The 18,230-nt window shown below is 44.4% G+C and overlaps 1 protein-coding gene across 7 annotated transcripts in view; it reads left to right on the top strand.

Annotated features, from left to right (window-relative positions):
• The first annotated feature begins 1,773 nt into the window (after positions 1-1,773).
• Positions 1,774-18,230, top strand: part of DIP2B (disco interacting protein 2 homolog B) — a 221,850-nt gene continuing 205,393 nt past the window's right edge. For 6 of the 7 annotated variants that reach the window (XM_072765314.1, XM_072765313.1, XM_072765312.1 and 3 more), the window contains exon 1: positions 1,792-2,041. In XM_072765314.1, coding sequence (XP_072621415.1) covers positions 1,942-2,041 — 100 coding nt within the window. In that variant the 5' untranslated portion in view covers positions 1,792-1,941. Of the gene's footprint in view, positions 2,042-18,230 lie in introns of all 7 variants that reach the window. The other variant, XM_072765309.1, reaches the window with a different exon arrangement.

Here is an 18,230-nt window from a genome sequence, read left to right as displayed (position 1 = left end):
GCCCTGGAAAGGACGGTCCTCAGACGGGTTCTCTGGAGAAGGAGAATTCTGAGAACCAGAGGAAGCACACTGGCCTTCTAGGACCTAACCTTGGGAGTTACAGAGTACCACTTGTGCCATATTTTATTAGTCAAAGCAATGAGAAGCCCATCCAGATTCAGGGGAGGGGATGTGGACCTCACTTTTTGATGGGAGGGATGTCAAAAAAATTGCAGCCTTAAAAAAACTGCAACAGGGATGCCTGGGTGGCTCAGCGATTGAGCGTCTCCCTTTGGCTCAGGGCCTGATCCAGGGGTCCTGGGATCAAGTCCCGTATCAGGCTCATCACAGAGTCTGCTTCTCCCTCTGCCTGTGTCTCTGCCTCTCTCTCTGTGTGTCTCTCACGAATAAATAGAATCTTAAAAACAAAAAACAAAAAAACCCCCAAAACCTGCAACAGTCCTCATGTATATATATACATCCTCTGATTTACATATATAAATATATTTCCCACCTTCTCCTTACATTGTTGTAGTTAAAAGGAAATTTCAGTCTACCCCTCAATCAACCACAATATCACATTTCTTTTTTTCAAGCTGAAATTCTTTTCTCAGCTAAAAAATAATTTTCCTTTCAGCCCGTAAATAGTATACTACTGTCTAGAAACTCCTACTAGTGAACAGATGTTGAGGCCTTTTCTCTCAAGAGGGCAATTTTGGGTCAGCATAGGAGGCAAGTGAAAACACTGAAATCCCTCAAATTGTAAAGAAGAGCTTTTGAATTAAAAAAAAAATGATAGAAAGAATATGAACAACTATTTAAAGCATCTGCTCCAGTAGTTTCTGGTAAAAATATACAAATGTTTGGAGCCTTCTTATATTGAATTAAAATATTAATATTTTTGGAACACCTATGAAGTCGTACACTGAAGAGGAGAAAAAGATAAAGAAGACTAAGTTCCCCACTTGCAAATAGTTAGAATCCTGGATAGGAGGAAAGAGATTTTCCCTCCCTTTGCCTTCAGTGCTGCAACTGAAAGAGAAACAAAGAGTTCCTGGCAAGGGGGACCGGGAAGCCCCCGTGAAGGCGTGGTCTGTGATCGAAAAATAAAAATTAAAAAGAAATTCATTAGTCAGGGACTCCCGGGTGGCTCAGCGGTTCAACACCTGCCTTCGGATCAGGGCGTGACCCGGGGTCGCAGGATCCAGCCCCACATCGGGCTCCCTGCATGGAGCCTGCTGCTCCCTCTGCCTGTGGCTCTGCTTGTCTCTCTACGTCCCTCATGAATAAATAAATAAAATCTTGATTTTTATTTTTTTAGATTTTATTTATTTATTTATTCATGAGAGACACACAGAGAGAGGCAGAGCCACAGGCAGAGGGAGCAGCAGGCTCCATGCAGGGAGCCCGACTCAGGACTCGATCCCGGGACCCCGGGGTCACGCCCTGGGCCTAAGGCTGAGCCACCCGGGCTGCCCTAAATAAAATCTTAAAAAAAAAAAAAAAATCATTAATGGGTAAAAAAAAAAAAGCTTTGAGTTCAGGTCCTCATAAATGGGTGGATGCCAACTTGGGGGAAACAGCGGAGGGGACAAGACAAAGGCTGGGCAAAGCGAGGCTTGGGTCCCTGGACCGGGCGGGGCAAGCGCGGCGAGGTCACCCCGCCAGGGACAGGCCGGGCGCGTCGCTTCAGCAGCCTCCCGGTAGAGGGCGCCGCCGGCCCGCGAGTCCCCCCGCGAGCCCCCTCCGGCCGCGGCCGCGGGGGCGGGGCCTCCTGGGCCCGGGGGCGGGGCCGCCGCGTCACGTGACTCTCGCTCATGGCGGCGGCGGCGGCGGCAGCGGCGGCGGCGGCGGCGCTCGGCGGCCGGAGCCGGATCCTGTAGCCCGGGTGTGGGCCCGCGTCAGTCCGTCCCTCCCGCGGCCCCCTCTCTCGTCTTCCGGAGTGTGGCTGGCGGAGCCCGGATGGCGGAGCGAGGCCTGGAGCCCGCGCCGGCCGCGGTGGCGGCGCTGCCGCCCGAGGTGCGGGCGCAGCTGGCGGAGCTGGAGCTGGAGCTCTCGGAGGGTAGGAGCCGGCGGGGAGCGGGCGCCGGGCGCTGCGGGGGGCGGGGGGCCCGTCGCCCTCTGGCCGCGCGGGCGGGACGGAGACCTGGCCGGCGGCCCGCGGAGAGCGCTCCCGGGCGTTCGTTGTGTCCGGGGGGGGGGGGTCCTGCGCTGCCTGCCCCGCCGCACCCGAGACAAAGCTGCGCCCCCGGGCGTCGGGGCGGGGGGGCTGCGGCCCGGGCGGCTGACAGTTCTGCCCTCCTCTCCCCTTTGGGGGGGGCACGCCTGTCTCCGCCCCCCTCCCCCCCTTTAGAACGAGAAAGATGCACGGGAGGGAAGCCGCAGCGGTTCCCCTCCTTCCCCCTCCAACAATACGAGCCCCCCCCCCCCCCCCCGTGACAGGGGCCTCGGGGTCCTGCGGCGCCGCGGCCCTTAGCCCGGAGGGACGCGCCGCGCGCCGCTCGCAGACCACCTTTGTGGGGAGGCTGTTTCCTGGTGCCGGTATTGGGGTGGGTTTTCCGCATCTGGGCACCTTTCGGAGTCTTTCGAGAGAGGAGGAGGGGGTGGCTACGGGGTTCCAGGCAAATCCCGGCTGGCACTCCTCCCCCCCCCACCCCCTCCCACCCCCTTTCTCTTCTCTTTCTTTGCACAATGCACCCGTACTAGGACGGCTGGATCTGAGAATTACGAGAATGGAATAAATCGAGCCACTGTTATCAGAGAAAGTCCCTCCGGACAACAATGAGAGAGGAACGTTGCTCTGTGGTGGGCATGTGATGAGGCCGCTTGTGCAGTTGCCATCAGTTCTCCGTAAAGTTCCTGTTTTTATCACGGGCTGACTCTGAGACAAAAGCAGCATTTTCTCCGGGCTTCGCGTCCGTGCTGTGCTGGTGTCCCCGGAGTTGCATATTCCCACCCCCCCCCCTTCCTTGCCAGAGGCCCCCTCTTTGCTAGCATTTTTCAAGCGGATCCAATACTGTCGATGGGAAGCGAAGAATGTGACAAGTTCCCAGGAGAGTTCAGACTTTTTGTTTACTTATCAAGACATTCCCTCCCCCCCCCCATCCTCCTCCCACCCCCAATCCTTTACAGTAAAAAACCAGAAGCGGATTTGAGTGTCATAAATCCTGTTGGGCATACGAGGAAATAATTATTTTTAATAACCCTGTTAGGTTTTCCCATGTATAGGGAGGTGCTGTTTACATTTGCATTTGATTACCACCAACATGCTATTTTTTTCAATTGATCAGTTGGGAAGTTCTTTTTTGGCCCATCCCCCGAATCAGCAGTGGTAGATGAGTTGGTTTGTGTGACGTATTTTAGAGCGTTACCGTGGGTTCTGCGTCTCTAGATAACCTCATTCTTCTCCTCTGTGAAAACATTGTCATTAAATCTATAATGACTTCCATTCAAATCTGACTTTTAAAACACTTACTCTACAGTAACAGATCAGCTATATTTGATTAGCCAGCAACAGAGAGGTTTGGCTGGATGTTTGTGTCAGAATGAGATTAAAAATAGGAGTTGATTGCTTTTACACAGAGGGAAATCCTGGAAGCTCCTTATTCTTGGTATATCAGCTTCCAGCTGATTATTGTTTACTGCTCCGGGTGTTTCTGGAAATGATTCTGAGGAACTGTTTCTAGGACTCCCACTGATGAGCTCACCTTTCTCTCCTTTAGAAAGGTGTGAAACTCCTACAAACTGTGGATGTCAAGGCTTCCTTCACCCTCGTTAAGGACAAATGCACAGTTTTACTTTGCGATGCAGGATTGCTTCGGCTGGCGTATACTTAGGTTGGATTAGTTTCTTACAGATTTATACTTCGTTGTCCTGTATTTCCTCTCTTTTAGCAACAGACAACCGGGAGAAATACAGTTGAAAAATCTTGGGCCTGCAGTGTCATCAACTTGGCCATCTGTCTTTTTCTCTAGCTTAAAAATAAAGTACGGAGGATGCTTGACTGGAGAAGTAGGTAGACATTTTTAGGAATTCAAGTGAAGTGAAAACAACCCACTGACCCTCAGATCTCCGGCATGGCGTTGTGATGTCTGTAGTATATTTTGAATGAATCTTTGCTTGTTTGTTTATTGTACATTTCCTTTATAGCTACTGCTCTGACAAAAGTACTTTTTTTCTTTCAAAAACCTGTACTTTTAACTATGTGTTTATCATGTGTTGCTGGCTTTGGTGTACCTATTCCTTGATTTTATTCTTTATTTTTTTTTAAACCACACAGGCTGTCCTAATTATAGCGATAGTCTGAGCTGTGTAGTGTTGAAGACATTTCTTTGTGTTTGTCTATTTTCAGCTGCAGGCTCTGGTCATAGGTCAGCCACCTCTCTGCTGGGATGCAGGTTTGTGCCTCTGTGGGCTGTTTGCCGCAGAGCGCGTTGCAGAGCCCAGGGCTGTGTCTAGTGCTTCAGGCAGGTCACCACGGGCTTAGCGGTGAAAGCTCCTGCTTCTGCGCCAGAAAGAGGCTGCAACTGTTCAGAGCATCACTTAAAGTTGAAGTTACCCATAAGCATGAGCTCTCCTGTAGATGAATTGAATACGTAGGAGGCTTCTACAAGTATTCCCACGGTGGATTTTTTTTTTTTCATGACCCACGTATATTATTGAAGCATTATTATATCGGTTGTATGTTTGCCAGTAGACTCTGTTGTCACTGTATTCACATGCTGTACCTAAGTGTGTGCATATAAAGTAGCACTAAAGATATTTATTCGTTTAAATCTGCCCTCTGATGCATTGTAGTTGTATAATGATCTTACACATTATGTCATCTGGGCTCCGCTACAACTTTGTGGTTAGAGTAGTTAGATATTAACATCTTTCACCTTTTTCCCCCCCTTCTCTCTCTCTCTCTCTCTTTTTTTTTTTTTTTTTGTTTTTTGTTTGTCTTAACAGAAGGGAAAACTTAGAAAGGTTAAGAGGGTAAGTGTTTTATCTGAAGTTGCTCATCTAATAAGTGCCATTATCCTAAGCTGCCATGTAATTACGGCATCTGTTACCATCGAATGATTTAAATATCTTTCTTGTTATGGCACAGGCTATTCTAATTCTTACTCTAGGGAGATGCTCTGTAACAGTTGTTTGCCACAATTCTAAATAGTCTCCTTGATTCTCTTTCTGAAGTCTCTTTCAAATCTGTCATTCACTTATTTGAGTCAACAGACTTATTTTGTGTGCTTACTGTGTGCTGGAGACACAGGTGAGCAGGGTACTGTGTCAGCCTTCAGGGAGCCCTGAGTCTGGTAGGGAGATCCCATAGATACCAGCCAGACAGTACAGGAGACATTGGTAGAGCTTTGTCCAGAGGTTGCCTTCTAAGAAAAGAGGAAGCGATCTGCTTTGCTGTCGTCGTGGAAAAGAAACAGCGGAGAACTATAAATACGAGTTTGGATTGTGTGGCTAGTGGAGACGGCTGTGATTGAGCTTGTGCAGTCCAGTCCTAAGCGCAAAGGAGAGAAGGACATAAATCCCACACTTTTGTGGCTTGTTGGAAGAGCCCAAGTCTTTCAGTGTCCAAAGGTGACAACTGGGAAGGTATTTAAGACAAACTAACACAGGAAGGGATCCTCCCTTTTCTTGTTTGAACACTTCTCTGAGCACAAACACAACAAATACAGTCACATCCTCCCTCTCTCCTCCTAGCACTCCTCCTGGCAGCCCGGCAAGCCTGGTAGGGCCCACCTTGAAGGTGGAGGGAGGAGAGAGGGCTCTGCTAGATGAAGGGAGTTCCCTTGAGGAGTGGGGATGCAGCGGGGGAGCTGGAGGGGTAAAGGGAAGGGTGCTGGCTAGAGGTCGTATTTCACAGTCTCTGAAGTGGGCGAGTAAAATGAAGGAGCTAGGAAACTGGTGAGTCTCTACTGTTTTACCTGCAATGGGAAAGTGCTCCACTTTGCCCCAAATACGACACATAGTTGTGAATTCATAGGATACACATGTATCAGAAAATCATCTCGAACTAGTTGTCATACCTGGTGCTAGGATAGGAAAGAAAGTGGGTGTGTGGATTTTTAAATAACCCAAACTGGGCATTCTGAGTGATCTTCTCCGTTAAACTTGCATATATATTTTTTTGGTGGGCTAGACTCATCTCACGTTGGAACTCATCTTCAGGAATTACGGTCAGAGCCTGTTGTATGTTCCTTTGAAAATCTTCATGGTGGCAAATTTCATTTGAGAGTGGAATTTCATTTTACAGATTACTTGGAGTCAAGTAGAGAAAATCTGGTGATATTCTTTTGGAGTCCAGACTAGTTGTGACTGAAAAAATTAGACTGATTATAAATGGATTTGTGTGGTCACTGTCAAAAAAGTAGAATGATGGGGCACCTAGGTGGCTCAGTCAGGTAAGCATCTGTCTTTGGCTCAGGTGTGACCCCAGGGTCCTGGGATCCAGCCCCACGTTGGGCTCCCCGCTCAGTGGAGAGTCTGCTTCTCCTCCCTCAGCCTGCTGCTCTGCCTACTTGTGTGCTCTCTCAATAAATAAATAAATAATTAAAAAAATTTTTAAAAGAAGTAGAATGATGTAAACTGGTTTTAAGGGTAGTTTAGAAGACAAACTACAACTTTGCTGATAGAATAATTCACCTTACTCTAAAGGACACCCTTGTTCTGATGTGTGTTTTGAAAAATTATCATTTGACAGTCCCAGAGCATTGAACTGGATTTTTGAATGAAAGAAATTATTAAGGGGCACCTGGATGGCTCAGTCAGTGAGGCCTCCGACTCTCGGTTTCGGCTCAGGCCATGATCTCAGTCGTGGGATCGAGCCCCACGTTGGGCTTCCCACTCAGCGCAGAGTCTGCTTTAGATTTTCTCTCCCTCCTGCTCACTCTTTCACTTTCTCTCAAATAAATAAAATCTTTAAAAAAAAAAAAAAATCATTAGCCCTTCACTCTTAGCCTGGCCCCTGGTGGCTGCTTTCTTTCCTACCTGGGCAAGGATTAGCAACTAACTCAACGTGGAAAGTTCAGATGATTGGCTAAAAAGGGCCCTCACTATATTTGTATTGTAATTACTGCAGGTCTCTCCTCCTCAAGCATTCTCAAGAATACTCTTTGAAGCCCTCCTTCCTGTTTGCCGTTTCACTACTCTTCAAGAGTTCAGCTGTAGTGCTACATTTTTAAAAAATAAACCTAACCCTGACCACTGTGGCCTCCCTGGCTTCAAACCTGACAGCATTTACAGCGTATGTAATTTTTGCCAACCAATACATTTTCTAATCACTTAGATTGTTTTTCATTTCACCTCAGTTGTAAGCTCCCACAAAGGCCATTCGTATCTTAAACTTCTACACTTGATCTTAGCCAAAAGACTGAGAAGCGATCATATCTTAAACTTCTTTAAATAAGCTCCCCAACTATTTCTTTCTTGTATTGTTTTGGGCGTGCAATAAATTTTTGCTCACTTCAATTTGATTTAAAGTGAAATCCCTGTCTTGGGATTTGATTTTGGATGAGGCAGGGTTGTATAATCGTTTGAGCACAGGTGTTGGCATCTGGTGGCCCTGGGGCCCATTCGTGGCCTGTCACTTAGTAGCTTTGTGACCTTGGACAGACTGTCTACCTTCCTCATTTTAGTTTCTTGGATTCTTTTTTTTTTTAAAGATTTTATTTATTTATTCATGAGAGACACACAGAGAGAGAGAGAGAGAGAGAGAGAGAGAGAGAGAGGCAGAGACACAGGCAGAGTTAGAAGCAGGCTCCATGCAGGGAGCCTGACGTGGGACTCGATCCTGGGCCGAAGGCGGCGCTAAACCTCTGGGCCACCAGGGCTACCCAGTTTCTTTGATTCTTAAAGGAATGACTATCTCATTAGAGTTGCAAGGTTGAAAATGAGCTGACTATCATATGTGGCATGCAGTGATGACTTGGGGCGTTTAATCTTTATTGTTTCTATGGTGAATGGATGCATAGTGACTTGGCTGTTTTTACTATCTTGTTTTAGTTAGCAGAATATGGTTACACATGAAGTGATGAATGGAATCAATTTGTGTGTGTATTTTTTAAAAGCAAGACCTCAGTCCACCATCAGTGCTCCTGTCGGCACTCTCTACTCTTAGTTTAACACATGTTGGGTCACTGCAGGCAGTTGACTGGAGCACAGGAGAGTAGCTGGTTTGTTTCATACAGACATGTGGCGTGTGCACATTTCCGAGCTGGTAGGTTCTGGCAAATGGCTTTGAAATTTAAGCACGGTTTCTGAGACTCCGGCATCTACTGGTTATGAGAAGGCGCATGTGGGTGCTTAGAACCTTCAAACAGTTTTTTTGTCTCTTCCTTTTCTTAGTCCTCTGTTTGTCTTTAGTGAACAAATCCTTTCAGTTCCTCCTTCAAAAGTTTTCTTGCGTCCTCTTTTCTTTTGAGTTGTGTTTACCATCAGCCGTGTCTGGTCCTCTATCTTTAGACCTAAGGGTCTGATTTTTGTCTCCCTTCAGCTCTAGACTGATCTTTCATCTTTTAAAGATACTGCCTTTTTTTTTTTTTTTTTTTCCCCTGAAGCCATGGTAAATCCACAACTCTTGTCACGGTCTTTAAATTCTGGGTTTCCTAAAAGCGGGGATCGTCTCCTATATTTCTTATCCCTAGAGTCTGTTAGTTCTGTCGTACACCTCAAATCGTCCCATCCCTTTTGGTGATTGATCATACCCTAGAGGTGGTTTTGTTTTGTTTTGTTTTTTTCCTAAAGATTGTATTTATTCATGAGAGACAGAGAGAGGCAGAGATACAGGCAGAGGGAGAAGCAGGCTCCCTGTGGGGAGCCCGATGCGGGACTCAATCCCAGGACCCTGGATCATGCCCTGAGCCCAAGGCAGACACTCAACCACTGAGCCCCCCAGCTGCCCCATACCCTAGAGGTTTAAGGGAGAGTTTTTCATATCTTTGTGTTTATAATGTGTAGGTTGCTTGCTTTCCCTTTGGATGCTCATCTATGAGTAAGATCACTTCTGAAAGGCAATTTCTTTGGAATTCTGTTGCCAATTTCTTTGGATTCATGAGTTGGCTTCAGTGGACCTGGAAACTCTGAAATCATATGTAGAATTTTGAGTGTGAGTGCTGATGTGTCTTTTGGGGGAGCAGAATCTTTCGTCAGTTTCTTAAAGAGGACTATGAAGCAAAGCTAAGAACCATTCTTACTAGCTTGTAAGGAAAGCCAGACTTCCTCCCCTTCTCTCCTCAACACCCACAGCCTTATCTGTGTCAGTTCCCACCCTTATCCCCTTTCCTTTTCTCAAAGGAAGAAATATCCCCTTCCCTGTTCTGCGCTGCATCCCTCTCACTGAGGTCTCGGTCCCATCCCTTCTCTGTAATCTTGGCATCTTACTTCATTGATTGATCTATTCATTCATAGTCTTCATTCATAGTCTTTTTGTCTTTGTCTCTTTCTCTCATCTTCAGCCTCTCACTTAACGCTTGGCTCTCAGTTCCTTCCCTCTAGCCTATAAATAAGCTGAAATTTCTCCCAGCTTAAAAAAAGCAGCTTCCCACAGTCTTGTGTTGGAGTCCGCTTGCTCTTGTGTGCTTGCATTCTCTCCCTCGGATACTAGAAGGTGTAGCTGACATTTCCTTTCCTTTCTTTCCTTCCTTTGCTCACTCCTTGGTCCATTGCTTCTGCTTATCAGCTCTCTGAAACAACCGTCTCCAAGGCCATCAATGTCTTCTAATTTCAGACTGAAAAGATGTACCCAGTGGTCACACTATCTTTCTCTGCAGCATTGGACATGGTGAATAATTATCTTTATAAAAAACTCTTTCCTTCCTTAGCTCTTACTGTGTCATTTCCTTTAGCTCCCTCACTGTTCCTTCTTATGCTCTCTCGAGCTTCTTTTTCTCTCTTTCTTCTGATACAAGTGTTCCTGCTGTCATTAGCCATCTCACTTCATATAAACTTGCTGAGTAACCTCATTCATGTCCAGGGCTTTAGCTATCTTGGCTGTGAGATGGCTCCCTGGTCTGTATCTCTAGGCCTGACTCTGAGCCCTCTGCTCCAGACATCGCATTGGTTCCCCCTGACAGTGGTAACTTCGTAAGTCCAAAACTACTCCTTATTTCAGCCTGCTCCACAGAACCCTATTTCGGAATGTCCACTTACTCAGGTCAAACACTTGGGGGTCATCCTTAACTTCTAGTGGATCACCAAGTCCTGTTCATTCTTCTTCCTCTCCATTCATGCCGTTTTGGTCTTTGTTTAGGCCCTGTTTTTTTGTTTGTTTGTTTGTTTCTTAAGATTCCATTTATTTATTTGAGAGAGCCAGAGGGAACCTGAGCATGAGAAGTGGAGAGGAGCAGAGGGAGAGGGAGAAACAGATTCCCTGCTGAGCATGGAGTCTGATGCTGGTGGGGGAAGGGAGGCTCGATGTGGGGGCTCTATCCTAGAAGTGCACAATACCCCAGGATCATTTTTTTTTTAATTTTTATTTATTTGTGATAGTCACAGAGAGAGAGAGAGAGAGAGAGAGAGAGGCAGAGACACAGGCAGAGGGAGAAGCAGGCTCCATGCACCAGGAGCCCGACGTGGGATTTGATCCCGGGTCTCCAGGACTGCGCCCTGGGCCAAAGGCAGGCGCCAAACCGCTGCGCCACCCAGGGATCCCTACCCCAGGATCATGACCTGAGCTGAAGGCAGATGCTTTATCAACTGAGCCACTTAGATGCTCCTGGTCTCGTTTGGGCTCTTATCAGCCTCTTGCTGAGATTATTAGAGTAGTCTCCTAACTCATCCACCTGCGTCTAGTCCCTTCCCAGTCCCTCTCCCTCCACTCCATCCTTCTCCATCCTGTGATGGAAGGATCAATCTGAAACACAGATCTAATCGTGTCCTCTCCCCTTTTTAAAATTGCTCATTCCCTTGCCTCATCCACAGGATAATATCCAAGGATCTTTTGCATATGAAGACCTGCTTGCCTTTGTTTTTTTTTTTTTTTTTAAGATTTATTTATTTATTTATGGTAGACAGAGAGAGAGAGAGAGAGAGGCAGAGACACAGGAGGAGGGAGAAGCAGGCTCCACGCAGGGAGCCCGACGTGGGACTCGATCCTGGGGCTCCAGGATCGCGCCCTGGGCCAAAGGCAGGCGCCAAACCACTGAGCCACCCAGTGGCTTTTTTTTAAAGATTTAGTTATTTATTTATGATAGAGAGAGAGAGAGGACCTGCTTGCCTTTGTAGCCTTATTTCCTGCGCCTTCTATGATTTTCTCCTCTTTCTAGCCATGCCTCGCTACTTGCACTACTGTGCTTTTTCACTTCCATGCCTTTGTACACATTGCTTTTCTCTGAATAATGCCCACTCTGGCATGTTCTTCCCCCTTTTCTGCCTGGTTTACTTCTGTTCCACTCAATTTCCTGTAAGAAGCCAGCCCTTCCTAAGCTCTCTTAAGAAGTTAAAATCTCTGTATCAGTTATTGAGTGCTTGTTATGTAGCAGGCCCTGTGCTTAGCTCTTCATATACCCTAGCTGGCCAGGAAGTAGGTGCCGAATAAGTAGCTCTTGTTATCACGGTGAGAGAACTGAGCTAGCAGAAAGCATCTGGACTGGAGAGGAATGCAGTGTGTGCCAGTTCTGGCCTCATCCCCTGATCTTTGCCTTTCTCACTGCCAGTTGCAGTTATATTCTGAAATAGATGGCAAAGGGATCAGAACAGTGGACTTAACAGTCATTTAGAACTGGGTTAAGTCCTTTGTCTGCTGCTTACTATGTGACCTCAGGCAGGTCTTTGAAATGTGTTTCTAATCTCACAACTGCCGAAGATGGGTGTGTGATTTCCATTTTGTAGAGACTTGTTAAAGAACGTGCAGTCTGAGACTACAGTATGCTGGGGTGGGAACCCAAGTCTGCTTGGCTCCAAACCCCATGGGTTTCCACACTGCCATCTGCCTCTGTCTCCCTGAATCATGTTTCAAGTTGTTTCAGCAAAATTCTGTTCCATCCTAACTATTGGGCCCCACTTTTCTTAGAATACAGCTTCTGTCTTTGGAGTTTTGGAGGTGGGGTTCCCTGGAGGGAGAAGGATGGGAATGTTCTATCCTATTCTCAGAGAATAGATGTGAAATTAATTTTTCTTCCTTGAACTGAGATGAGAATGATCAGAAGTTGAGAAGGGGAAACCCAAGGAGAAAATATTTTAGATGCTTCACACGACAGTCCTAAATGGAAGCCCACAGGTCTAGTGGCTTTGAAAGATCCTTGATTTGCTCTGGACTTGAGCTTCCAGACTACAGAGAGGATTGTGGTTACATTCTGGTTCAGAAAGAGTTTTTAGTGCTTTGTTTTTTTCTTAGGATATTTAACGTTTAATTTTAAAGTTAATGTATAAATTAATGTAGATATTTCTGTAAATGATATGTCCTTTAATTGTTTTTTTTCTTAGGGTTATTTCTTGTTTTGTGAAGGAATAGTGCTCTAATATCTCTTTATTTTTAGAGGACTGTTGCTTTTATGGATAAATTAAAGCACCTGTAGGGTTTGTTTGCTTGTTTCTTTCTTTCTAAGAACCTTGGATTTTGTTGTTTCAGGTTATTCATAGCCTGGAACTTGTGGGTTTTAACTCAGGTCAGGCACGCCTGCGTTAGGGTGTTGGGCAGTCTTGTTACTGAATCTCCTTTTTAAAAATGAACCCAGCAGGAATTATTAGGTAAAAGCTTCTGATAGTTTCTTGTTTAGTAAATCTGTGACTGAGGCAAACAGGCTGCCTGTACTTTTTCTTTATTGAGGTATACGTGACATACGACATTATATTGGTTTCAAGTGTACAACATAACGCTTCGATATTTGTATATATTGTAAAACAATCACCATAATGTCTTTTAATTTTCCTTGCCATACGTAGTTACAAAATTTTTTTTTTCTTAAAGTTTTAAAGACTTGCCATTTTTAACATTATTGGATTTCCTTTCTGGTTTGGAGAAATCTTCATTTTTAAATTGAACATGTACAAAAAGCATCAGTCTGAGTTCCCCTCCCATAGTTCTTTGCTTGTTTTTCTTCAAGGACCAAGGGAAGTACTGGAAGATGAACTTCCTGTTAAAAACACCAACTTCCTCATTTGTTGGTTCTCTAAGCTCTGATCTCTAATGTTACCTCTGTGTGTTATCTATTTTTCAAATGATTTCAAACTTACAGAGTTACTATTTATATACCGACTCTCATCTCCCCTTGTAAGCTGCTTGAGGACAGCGTGCGGCATCCTTCAGCGTGCGTGCTTTCAATACCTGTTCACAGTGAATGAATCTAGACTGTCATCAGCCTCCCTGTCTATTCTTATTTTCTCACTAGTCTCTGATAGACTCTTCTATTACAGTCAGACTGGTTTCCTCACTCTTTCTGATGGGCCTGTTCCTATCTCTCTGCTTTTACGGTGACTGTTTTCTTTGTCAGGACTGCCTTTTTTCCTATTAAAATTTCCCCATATTCCAGGGCCCGGCTGAGGTTGCCTTGATCATGAAACCAGCCAACTACTTTCATTCATATTAATCTCTTCTATTTTTAGATCTTTGTATTCAGTAACAGAGTTTAACATTTAACTGACCACTATTATTTGTTTTAGTTATTTTTGCCTCAGTTGGATTTTGCCTCTCTCTGTGTCTCTCATGAATAAATAAATAGAATTTTTAAGAAAAAAAACCCCATTTGAAATGTCCTGGGAAGATGGCAATTTGCGCACATCTCTACTGCCCTCTTTTTAAAAGTCAGTTTAAGTAAAGTAACAATTTTATTTATTTATTTATTTATTTATTTATTTATTTATGATAGTCACACATTTTAGAAGGAGAAATAAGTAATAGAAGAAAAAAAGCCCTCAGCTTAAAAAAGGTTGCAAATTGAAAAAGACTACAGATTTCATGAGTCCACTTTGTTCCAGGCCGGACTGATGAGAAATGACATAAAGCTAGGCATATTCTGGTAAAATTCCTGATTTCAGTGATAAAGAAAAAAAATACCCTTTAAGCTCTTAGATAGAAGGACAAAGTTAAAACAGCAACAACAACAAAATAGGCTCTCCTCATTTGCAGTAGTGCAAATGATGATGCAGACTTTGATGATGGTGTATGAAACATCTACTGATTATTTAGAGAAGAGGTCTCTACTCGGCAAAATTCTGTATGCAATCTAGATATTATTCACCCTTTAGAGAAAAGAAAGCTCTGTGTGAGTGTGCAAAGATTCAGAGTTTGTATCATCCACAGATTCCAATCTAAGCAGTATAATCTAATTAAACAGATAATGCAAAGCAGAGACCCAAGATAGGAGAAGAAAGGAAACAGTGATGGACCAAGTGGACTTTGAAATGTATGTATATGTGTGTTATATATGTGTATGTTATATATACATGTAGACACATATATGTAATTGCATACATAGCGAGTGATGGGGAATGTGTAATGTAAATGCTAAGTAAGAATCTTTGAAATAAAAGAGACATTGCAGAGGAAAACCTGGTTGTCTGAATAAAATAGTCTAAAAGATTTCAGCAGAACTCAGACATTGTGGGTCAGGGTAGTATGGAGATGGGTGGGAAGTAACAGCATTCTTTGGTATCATTGGGATGTTGGCAGAGGGAAGTATGGGAATGAACTGCCTTGGTGAGAAGAAAAAGACTTTATAATAGTGTTAAAAGTTAAAAAATACTTAAGGATAAATACCAAGGGCACAGGATCCATATGAAGAAAATTGTAAAATCTTAAAGATGTAAGAGCAAGATCTGAAAAAAAATGGAAATATATAACATATTCCCAGAAGGGAAGTCTAAATATATATAAACGTAATGGAAATCAATTATAGTTCCAATGGAGAGTTCTTTGGGTGGTGGGGAATTAGATAAAATAATCTCAGCGTGCATATGGTAGGATACATGTTTTGGAATAGCCATGAAAAGTTAGAATAGTGAAGTGGTCTTTGCTTTTCCATGTATGAAAACAGAGTCTAAAATTACTGTGCTCAAAGCAGTATGGTATAGAATTTGAAAAAAGATAAATGAACAGTATGAAGTGCCCAAGTCCTTGTATATGTAGGAAAAATAATTTTGGAAACATAAAAGTTTCATGAGCTTAGACCACTTGCTTTCTCAAATTCTCAAATCCTAAAAGATCTTAAAATAAGTTGGCTGGGACTCCATAGGACATCAGTGATATGAACTTCTTGATGTTCTATTTATGCTACCAAGAGGAGCACATTGGAACCAGAAAGAAAAGACCGTTCCTCTTGCAGTATCTTTCCAGCGCTGCAGACCAGGCTTAACAGGGCGGCATCAGACAAAGGAAAATTATGTAAAGGGTCCATCTTAATTTTCACAGAAAACGCAATGAAGGGTAGATTTGAAGCTGAGAAGCAGTAAATTGAAAACCAACATATCCTTGACTCCTCTTTTTCCTTCAGTCCAACTCCCCATATCTAGTCCATCCATAGTTTTTTTGGTGTCACCTTGAGAAGTATCCTTAGTCTGCTTCTCTTCACCGTTGGTCACTGCTAATCATGGCCTGACCTGCTCATCCCCGGCTTCACTAGCTCCTTCCTAGTGTCCCTGCTTTCTTCTCTCAGCAATGTCTGGAGGTTCTAGCAGGGGAGCGCAGCTACTCGTATACCCTTGACCGAAGAACGGTCCTCCTCTATCGGGGATGGTCGTCCTCTTCGACCGAGCGCGCAGCTTCGGGAGGGACGCACATGGAGCGGTGAGGGAGGAAGGGGACACCCGCCTAGCCAGCCAGATCAGCCGAATCAACCCTGGCGATCAATGGGGTGACAGATGTCGCAGCCAGATCGCCCTCACATCCTCTCTCAGCAATGTCCACATAGAAGCTACTGTGAACTTTTTTTTGTTTTTTTTTTTAAGATTTTATTTTATTTCATTTTTTTTTAAATTTTATGTTTTTTTTTTTAATTTTTATTTATTTATGATAGTCACAGAGAGAGAGGCAGAGACACAGGCAGAGGGAGAAGCAGGCTCCATGCACCGGGAGCCCGACGTGGGATTCGATCCCGGGTCTCCAGGATCGCGCCCTGGGCCAAAGGCAAGCGCCAAACCACTGCGCCACCCAGGGATCCCATTTAAGATTTTATTTATTCATGAGAGACAGAGAGAGAGAGAGGCAGAGACACAGGCAGAGGGAGAAGCAGGCAGAGGGAGAAGCAGGCTCCATGCACCGGGAGCCCATGTGGGATTCGATCCCGGGTCTCCAGGATCGCCCCCTGGGCCAAAGGCAGGCGCCAAACCGCTGCGCCACCCAGGGATCCCTACTGTGAACTTTTAAAACCACAGATTTGATTGTGTTGCTTCCCTGCCTAAAGACCCTTCAGTAGCTTCTCTTTGTCTTAAAATAAAATTCAAAAAAAAAAAAAAATAAAATTCAAACTCCATTCCGTGCTCTCCAGGCCCTACACAGTCTTGATCCCTCATTTGTTCCCCCCATCCACTGTGCTTCCGCCACACTGGCTGACTTCTCTCCTTCCTCTTCTCCCTCGCCCTGTTCCCTTTCCCTTTTATTTATGTAGTGACTATTTATTGTGGCCTACTATGTGCCACACAGGTACAGGCAATATAGCAGAGGTTATAATAGGAAAAATCCCTGCCCTTAAGGGGCTTGCATTTTTTGTAGGAATAGACAGAAATTAGTAGGTAAAGTATATTGCTTGTCAGATGGTAAAAATTTCAAAGGAGAGCAGTCGTGAAGAGGGATAGAGAACTGGAGCTGGGTCAGTGGGTTCAGTTTAAAATAGGGTATGATCTCGTCCTTGGATGGCATTTGAACAAAATCTCAAGGGCAGTGAGGCATTTTCCCTCTCCCTTGGACTCACCATGCTTGTCCCCACCTCCTTGTTTCTTGCTTTGCTTCAGCCTGGAATGCTCCACTCCAAGATCTGTGCTTAGCCAGCGACTCTTCCTCCTTTTTGTGTCAGCTCAAAAGTTACCTTCTCATCTCAGAGATGCCTTCTCTGATCTGCTTCAAATGAGTAATTCCTCCCCATTTTTCTCCATCACTTCTCTCTTGTTACTTTCTTTTTCTGTTTTAAAATTTTAAATTAATGCTTACTACCATTTGATATCTTTTTCCTGATTTATCTGATTCTCCCCTAGTAAAATGTTAGTTCTGTGGGAGCAAAGACCTTGCTGTCCTGTTTCTCTGCTGGATGCTCAGGGCCTAGAATAGAATACTCTCAGCAGACACTTGTTCAGTGAACAGATGGACTTTGCAGGGAGAAGATTCCACCAGGATTCCTTAGATGTTGCTGCTTTACAGAGTAAAGCAGTGTGGGCTCTGGCCCCAAGGCCTTTGGCAGGAAGGAAAAGGAGCCCCTGTGGGAGCTGGTCAGGGCTGGAACTCAGGAGCTCATGATGTTTCCTGGCATTTGGTTAGTTTCTGAAGTTTGTTTGTTTTTCCTTTTTTCCCTCACCTATTTGTGCCGCCTGATTTTCCACGTGACTTTTATAGTTGGATGATGTGTGACAACTTTCCATCTCATCAGCCTACCTGGCTACTTTGCTCATTCAGTTCAGCTGATATTTATTATGCAGCCACTTATAGAAGATACAGTGCTTGATGAGAGCTGGAGCCGCACCACTGAGTCCTCTGTTCCTTGCATGGGGGGAGTACACCTCTTCTGTTTCATTGTATTTGGCCCATACAAAGGTGATTCCCTTTTTCTTTCACCATAACCACATGTATTACCCACAAGATCTGATCTGGGTGTAGGCTAACTGGGGTGATAATATCTGTAGACCAGATATTATCAGCAAACTTCATTTTGGTGTAACTAGTTGGTCCTGGTTTGGAAAAACTAAATATTTCCCATGCCTGTCTTTTCTTGGCTCGTTGCATCTTTTGCAAAATGTTCGAAAGCCAGGAAAGTGAAATATTTAGATATATGGTAAATATCAGGTTTGTTGAACTAGGTCAGGCCTTTGGTCATGTTAGCCTAGTATATGCCAGCTAGACTTCCAAGGACATTCATGCGCCACCCATAGTGTCCAACTGTACACGTACAACACCTTTATCTTAGTTCCTTCCAATTTTCTCTCAGATGCCTGATTTGAATATGTTATTCTGTCAAGAGCTTCTAGTTTATCTTCGTGGTTGAGAAATAGTCCTTGTGAAACATTTTAATGATTAAGATTATCCTATTTCAGTAAAGATTGAAAGAAACATGATTAAGATAATTATAAAGTTGAAAACATGGTTAAGGTGATTATTGTTAATTAACAGAAGATCA

This window comes from Vulpes vulpes, chromosome 8 (assembly GCF_048418805.1).
Source record: "Vulpes vulpes isolate BD-2025 chromosome 8, VulVul3, whole genome shotgun sequence".
Lineage (NCBI taxonomy): Eukaryota > Metazoa > Chordata > Mammalia > Carnivora > Canidae > Vulpes > Vulpes vulpes.
This window is presented reverse-complemented; position numbering and strand designations above follow the sequence as displayed.